General features: G+C 44.0%; 1 protein-coding gene across 2 annotated transcripts in view; it reads right to left on the bottom strand.

Moving 5' to 3' along the window:
- Positions 1 to 5,244: 5,244 nt before the first annotated feature.
- CARHSP1 (calcium regulated heat stable protein 1) overlaps positions 5,245 to 8,243 on the bottom strand; it is a 55,529-nt gene continuing 52,530 nt past the window's right edge. For both annotated transcript variants that reach the window (XM_034783795.1, XM_034783794.1), the window contains exon 4: positions 5,245 to 6,916. In XM_034783795.1, coding sequence (XP_034639686.1) covers positions 6,754 to 6,916 — 163 coding nt within the window. In that variant the 3' untranslated portion in view covers positions 5,245 to 6,753. The remainder of the gene's footprint in view (positions 6,917 to 8,243) is intronic.

Genomic DNA, 8,243 nt, shown 5'->3' with positions numbered 1-8,243 from the left:
AAAACAGCTTGCAGACGAACCAGCGAACAGGATATGACTAAAGCTGACCAAAGTACTCAGAATGTGCCACAATGCCCCACAAGTGGGGTTAGTTCAGCCTTCGTGTAATTTCATTGGTCAAAAGGCAATGCAAATTTTATTGAAGTCAGTGGAAAGATTGTCATAGGCACCTGCATTGCGAACACTGCAGCCCCATATTTTTTTAATCTTCAGTTACGGTGGTGCACGTGTCTTGTATCAGAGTATTGAATGTTCCAGTATTACCTATGTTTTCATTGCCTTATATATGTAAACACAACCTCTTCATAACAAAAAATCAATCTGCAGCTTAGTAAGAGGAAATACTGATTATTGCTGAAGTGACCTAGAATTGGGCTGAACTTGTCATTTTCTATGGCAGGGATAGTCAATAAGCAGACCACGGGCCAAATGCAGACTGCCTGTCGCTTTTGAATGGACAGTATTATTAGTGGTGGTGGTTTTGTAGACAAAAAATGATTAAGTATCCCTGTTCTATGGTATTGCTGTTTTCCCTCTCTTGTACAAAGTTGTTGACTGGCTCACTTTCTCTCCTCTCGTGTGTATTCTAGCAACACTGCAGTCACATTGAAATTACCTTTTAAAAAAAGGAACAGCTATGCCTGTTAGTCTCACTGGCAATGTAAAAGGCACAGAACTAAACTCCGGTCTCCTCTCCGCCCACTCCCGCTTTTTTTTTTTTTTTTTTGTATTGTTGTTGCCAATCCATTTTCTAGAATATGGTTAAAAAGAACTTTAGGAAGCTCCAACCCTTCCTGTGTTCCTCAGCCCACCATTCAAGAGAATCATCTGATACAGCCTTGGATGACGTTTCAACATACAATTTCCTGAGTCTGTCTCAGGATAAATTGGTTCTAGTGAGAGCTGTATTGGTCTGAATTTTCTTCCTTAGTATATAAAGACTAAGCTGCGAGCTTTTTGCTATTGTCAGGTGACGTTAGCGTTCAAGATGTTTTATCCCTATGGGCGCACCCCTGTAAGCGTCACCCATGCACGTGCAACCGAAGAATGTAAAGCAGTTTCTGCAACACTAAACAAGGGGAGGCATGGCCCCACCCCCAAGCTATGCTTGCTCACTTGAGCAGCAGCGCTGAGGGGCAGGCAGTGGCACACTCATAGGGACAAAACATCTCAAGGAGGCAAGACTGTTCAGAGGAGTGCAGCAGCAGGTAAAATGGCATAATGCTTGGCAAATGTGAATGGAAGATCAAGTTGCAGTCCTACAGGTTTCTGCTATTGGGACATCTTTTAGTAGAACTATAGCTGTGGACTGAGTGCTAGTTGAATAGGCTGGTCCTTTGGGGAGGAGGGGGGAGGGCAAGCCTGCCTTCCAGCAGATTCATAACAGGTTAAAAGGCAACCCAAAACTCACTTTGATGGTCTTTGAGTTGAAATAGGTTGTCCCTTCATCCTCTCTGCAAATGATCTAGGAGAGACCCAGAAGTCTTAGTACTGACAAGGTAGCAGCTGAGAGCCCTTCTATCATCTAGTGTACGTAGGCTGGTTTCCTATCTGGTGGCATGAGGCTTTGGGATAGTTCACTGGTAGGCAGCTTGTGTGATTAATATGGTTTCCAAAGAGACCTTAAGCAGGAAACAAGGATGGGGACACAGTGAAATCCTCTCTACAGAAGGTAGTAAATGGCAGGTATACCCTAAGAGCACTCAGTGTGCCCATTCATCTAGCCAAGTGATGGCTATAAGGAATGAACTCTTGAGGGAGAGGTAAAGCCATCAGTTCAAAGGTGATGGGAGAGTTCCTCAGGGCACTGAGACCCACATTAAAGTCTCACTTGGGCTGGATTCTATACAGGGAGAAAATAAGTTGTGTAAACCTCTCAGCAACTTGGCTGTAGGAGTGTGGGCAACAACCAACAAGCCCTAAATGGGAAGTTGTGATAGCGGCCAAATGTACTCTGACTGAGCGCATTGTCTTTAAATCCAACAGGCAGTCTAGGGGTGCCAGATGGCCAGAAAGGGTTAAGCATCCTGCAGTCTTTGCATTGTCAACCTCTAACACGCTGGTTCCCAAGCTTGTTCCGCCACTTGTGCAGGGAAAGCCCCTGGCGGGCTGGGCCGGTTTGTGTACCTGCTGCGTCTGCAGGTTCGGCCGATCGCGGCACCCAGTGACTGCAGTTCGCTGTTCCTGTCTATGCTGTATTCTGCTAATTCAGAGATCTTAACATTTACATGAACTGTAAATATAGTGATAGCAGCATAGTGATTTCTCATTGAAGCATATAAGGCAATTGCCTTATGTTAATCTGTGTAGCTAATTACCGGTGATGCTTAGGTCCTGATCCTTTTTAATCTCAGATCTGCTTGGTGCTTTATGCAGGGGAAGCTCAAGTTGTAAGACTGAGCTCTCCAGTCCCAGCTGAATCATCCTGGATATGAATAATGGACTGAATCTATGGACTGATTCTAAGAACTCTTTCTAATGCCAAAGTTCACTATCTCTACTATGAAACTGATCTCAGAACTGTACTCATGTCTGTGTGTATATTGATCTTTTAACCAATACTCACTCCCTTTTCTTTTTTAATAAATGTTAGTTTAGTTAATAAGGATTGGCCTTTTGGGTAAGATCTGAAATATTCATTAACTTGGGAGGTGATGTGTCCGTTCCTTTGGGATTGGTAGAACTTTCATATTTGACTTGGCTGTCTGGGTGGAAGCCCACGGCTGAGTTGCTTTAAGAGAACTGTGTTTTGGCTTCTGTGCAACCAGTAAGGCACTGTAGAAGCTTTTTTGTGCAGGCTTGGTAAATCTAAGTATTGGAATATCAGCTTTGGGGATTGTCTGCCCCATTCTTTGCAGTTTTCCCTAATGGAGCAACCTCAGTGTGGCTCCCCTGGCACCCCTGTCACACTAGGATCGGGGGAGAGCACTCTTCTTAAGCATCAGAAGTTCCCAAGAGAACACCAGGAATGGAAGCATTTTACTTCTGAAGGTATTTGCGAGTACTAGGTTTTCTGCTAGCTTGTTTGGACCTTATCCAATCAGGTTAGCTCCATGCTCGAGAACCGTCTAGGACCCATGCTCTGAGATCAGAGCAGAGAAGGTGATGGTATCGAAGCCTGAATCAACGGGCCAGGTGCATCTTGGTGCCAAGAGGTGTCAGTCTGTACCGAGGAAGAAGGCGCCCTGTGCTATTAGAAGAGTTCTGCACACTGCTTCTTTGGTCAGTACCAGAATCAGATAGAGCCTCAGCTGCACCCTTTGAGAGAGACAAGGTCTCCTTAGAGTAGGATTTAAGCGGCTGAACTACCCCTCCTCCACGTTTCCCTGATGGGGGAATGAGGCTTCTTCAGTGTCCTAGTCTCTAAAAGTGCTGCTTAAGCTGCAACAGTCACTGGCACGGCCTGGGATGTTGAGGCTGATGTACAAGGTGGGAGAAGCGGAACCTATTGGTGCTAGTGAGCATTCCATTAGAAGGCGTTTCAGACAGCTCTGTTTTTCCGAGACCTGCCTTAAAGAAAAAAGGCAGGGAAGGGATAACTCCTGTTCAAAACACAACTGGGCTGAAACAAAATACGAATAATAAAATAACTAAACAAAGGGAAAAAACCAAGACTCAATTGCTGTGTTAAGAAAGGCGGGAAGCTAAGAACAGTGGGCAGGCAGGTAAGAGCATGCGTGTGCACGCATCCTACAGTGGGGCAGCCACAGGGACGTATACATGAAGATTCTGATTTTTACAACAGTTCAAACCCACTGTCTAGTTGAACAGACTTCCTAGAAAACATTTCAGCCAAACTGTGGTCGGATTACTATGTAAGCAGACGATCCTTCCCCTATTTGATAGCCTCCAGCTGCTGTTGCTCACAGATTACTAGGAGTATTTTTATTTTATTTTCTGTTTTGACCCGGCATGAGATGGGCTAGAATTTTTCTGTGCCAAGTTCTGCTCAGTGTGGGGGAGGCTTGTCAGGGAGCCAGTTCTGCCTCTCAAAGTTCTCAGGCACTGAAAAGGGCTTGCAAAGCAGCTTTAAATTCTACATAAGAATGGCCATACTGCCTCAGACCAATGGTCCATCTAGCCCCGTACCCTGCCTTCCAACAGTGGCCAATGCCAGGTGCAGGCCATCATCAACTGATCCATCCCCTGCCATGATGAAGAGCTTTAAGGGCTCCCATGCCAGTAGTGTGTTGGTACCTTTCCTCCACAATACAGCTCTGTACTGTGCGGACATGAGGGCAGGGTATGATGGTAACTCTGAAACCGAACCTTATGGCACATCACTAGCTATTGAATTTGCTGATTGTCTGAGAACCCTTGAGGTGGAAAACAAGTCAACAAAGAGCAGACTCAAGAAATAAGGATGCTGCAGTAATGCATCACACAGAGTGAACAGGTGCTGGATTCCATTTAAGTGCTGTTCCTCATGTAAGGGGCTGCAGATCCCTTTACAATGGAGACCCTTAAAGAAAAACTGCAGTCATGGGACTGTAGAGAAATTCACTCAACCTCCATGTTCTGATAAAATAAATTACAAACCAGGAAAGAAAAGTACCTGAAAACACCAGACCTCTGTGGCCTATTTTTCTTTTGGTCCCTATAGCTGAACGTGTGTGGGTGGGTGGGTGGGTTGGTGTGTGGAGGGGGGGAGGGAAAGAGGTCTGAGGAATCTGTACTGTTGGAGACGGGAAGAGAGAGATGCCTGGGGAGATGGGCACTTTCCACTAGACCTGCAGGGATTCCCTAGTGATACCGAGCGTCAGCATGAAGTGACTTCTTGCTGTGAACATATATCAAAACGTAGCTAGCACCATGTTTATAATCACCAATGTGGCTGTTCTACAAACACAAGCTAATTACACTGTGTTTTTGTGTGCTGGGTCTTAAACGTGTAACGCCTGACCTAGATATAGGCTGCAGACAGCAAAAGTCTCATTGGTCATGATTGCATTGCTCATAAATAAACAAGCTTTGTGATTATCAAGTAAACACCTGAAAAAAAAAAATACAGATTTTACTTAAAACCTAAAGTCGTCTAATAAAATACACCAAAGGTTCTGAGCAGCTAGGAAACTGTAAAGTTACTCATTTTCCAACACCCATAATTTGATATTGCACAGAAGTGATTTTTGCAAACAACTTCACCACTCTCTCACACACTCACCCCCCCCCCCCCCACTTTTAATTAGTATTAGTCTTAACTACAGAATAGGTCGTGAGTGAGTACGCGGAAGATAACTTATCAACCAGTTATGAAATAAACTTTTATTGTGAAGGAAGCAGTGTAGGCTAATCTACAATCTACAGCATGTTAAACCCACAACAAATACAGGTTTAAAACTAGCTTACAAACTATTTAGTACAATATAGATGAAATAAAAGTAAAACAAAACATCACAGTAATTATTAACCTTCACGTTTCTTTTCTTTTAATCACTGTAGGTTGAAATTGCTTGAGACATTTCACCTTTCTCTGTGAAATAGCATCTTCATGCATTCCACAACAGCACAAGTACTCATTGTTACTATAGTGAACAGGCAAATTCCACGTAACTAAGAGAAGAGAGTTTGATTCCAACCATTTTAATTTCTGCTACCTTGGGGGGGGGGGAATAGGCGGGGACAATGCTTCATTTGGAAAACTTGGTGGACAAGCAGTATCAGAGCTAGTGCAGAGATTAACAGTTACAATAGTTTGCATGAACACCTGCAGCAACAGAAGCGGAGAAGAGATTCTAGGTGGTGGTGGTAGCACTATATACCACCGAGCAAGCTTTGCAGGAAAACATGACTGCAGAATCCACTACAAGGCTTTATAACGCAAGCTACTAAATAATTCACAGAGCATTTTATATACAGTGATCTGAACCTGGCAGAGTTCGCTTTTTCACAAGTGATGTGAATGTGTAAATGCTAACGAACCATGGTAGACACTAACTACTCTATCAAACATGGATATATGAAAAAAATCAAGGCAGTTAAAAGATTTCATTAAATTCAGGCACCATCAGAGGCTGTGAACCACTCCCACCTCTGTTGTTTTTCTACTGCTTAGTGTGAAGCAACCTACTTTTGTAACTACTGGCCTGTAAATCTGTTGCTAATCACCCATCAAGGCACACAAAGTAAATTCACAAACAACCCACATTTAATAAAGCTAACAATTCCACACTCCTGCAGCTAGCTAATTTGCAACTGTTCCACCTGACAGTTAACCAGAAGGTGCTGTCAAAACTGATAACTGTCAGATAAAGACTGTACAGTGTGCTTGTTATTTAGCTTGTGAAGAAAAGAAATTGCAGCAACGAATGTCTCTCTCTCGTTCTCTCAAGTACATTTACTCAGAGACTTTTTAGCAGTATTCTGCTGACATTCTGCTGCCTGAGCATTCATCACATTTACTGAAATTTAGCCCACGGGAACAATGTTACAGGTGGATATTGGGTCTCTAAGCTATGTCCCTTGGTGCTGCGGATCTGTTTTCATGAGAGTTCCTAACACCTTTGGGCAGCCACTATCATCAGGTCACAGATCACAAAAGCAGACAAGTCCGGCATGGAAATTTCCTTAAGCTATTCTTTTCCTTAGAGTTTGTATGTTGTTTTTAAGTATCGTGCCTATTATAAAAATGGTAATTTGGCCAATGCCTACCTTAACAGTTTTCCCACTCAATATGCAAAATATTCATTTGTCAGTCTCACGTGAAAGTCAGTTGTTGAGTGTCTTCGCTGATACAGCTCCATGCAGGATAACTTAGGAACTAATAACATGTCCTGACCAGGTCTCATGTTTTGTTCCAGGTGCTAGGTGGGTAATGACCACATCTACAGCCTGCAGCTTCTCATTCTTAGGTGGAATAGAGCACATCTTGTAGGTGACTTCATCGCCAGCCACTAGAACATATTCTCCTTCAATACTGTTAAGGGAAAAACAAAAAAAAGGGGGGGGGGGAACAGCTCCAGGTAAATGTATTCTGGCACTTGCAGAATAATTAATTGTACCGCTTCTGCTATTGTTCTGTAACAGCTGCTTCATCAACTCTATAACCTGCACTTTTCTTTCACATTAAACTCCTATCTATGGCTCCCCAGGGCCTACCAGGCCTCTGACCTTTATCCTCGCTTTCTGGGAGTATACCCCATTAGTGCTCTGCCCTAAGCCTTCACTTTTTGTAAGGGAGAGCCCCACGCTGCACGACTCCGTTTCTTGCTGTGGTTTCTCCAGCGGGTCCAAAGGACTTTATGCCCCTGTTGGAGACTTACCCCTTTTTGGGAACCATACAACCGGCAGAAGTTTTGCAGCAACATAGGGTGGCCTTCTCAAAACAAGCCAGCATTTATTAGTCCACTGACCACAGTATGGGAAGGTTAGAATGGAAGAGCAAAGCTTACACAGATGTCCATGTTAGCAGTAGACCCTGCCTCTAGCCCAGAGCATCCAGGACTCAATTTGCGGTACTGCACTGGGCAGCCAAGTTCTTATTACAGCGAGCTGACACCTCAGTGTCTTGGTTTCAAGTTGCAGTTGTGCTGGTTCCGCATAAAAGTTAATGACTGGTCCCTGTCCGCCACAGTATCTCCAAGGGCCAAGCCACTCAGATGCTGAGGGTTCTTGAGCATTGCTTCCCACCAATCCAGAGATTCTTACAGTCTATGTCACTCCTTCCCCAGTACCCTGTCCCAGGAAAGAAATTAACCCCTTCACACCTAGTGAGGTGGGAAACTCTGTCACATCTATTCTTCCAGAAATACAGATATATCCCACCTTCTCCGCACCTCAGCTCTCAACCCAGCTTTTTGCAGAGGAGCCAGTCAGCATCACACCCTGAGGGGCAAGGTCTAATGCTGAACCAGATGAATCAATGCCTCAAGTCATAATTGTATGATTATTCCATGACAACACTGCAGGCTACAATTAAAGGTTGCCTAACCCTTAAATGCGCAGTTCTTACCTTAACTTGTTTGGATTTCTTTTAAGCATCATCTCCACTCCTAGATTTTGGGAGAATTACAACAGCCCTGTGATGATGTTAACCCTTAAGTTACTGAGATGTACTTTCAACCTTAATTCCCTCTTAACATTTTTGGCGGGAGAACGGAATGGACACCGAAATTAATATACAAGGGAGTGTCAAATGCCTTAGAGTTCCCCTAACCCCCTAACCCTAACCCTAAAAATTCCAAACGTGGGCCTCATGAAACAGTCAAATGCTGAGCCATTTTCAACTTCCACTGACAACACTC

Source organism: Trachemys scripta, chromosome 10 (genome assembly GCF_013100865.1).
Source record: "Trachemys scripta elegans isolate TJP31775 chromosome 10, CAS_Tse_1.0, whole genome shotgun sequence".
Taxonomy (NCBI): domain Eukaryota; kingdom Metazoa; phylum Chordata; order Testudines; family Emydidae; genus Trachemys; species Trachemys scripta.
The sequence above is the reverse complement of the archived record's forward strand: the minus strand, read 5'-3'. Positions and strand labels throughout refer to the sequence as shown.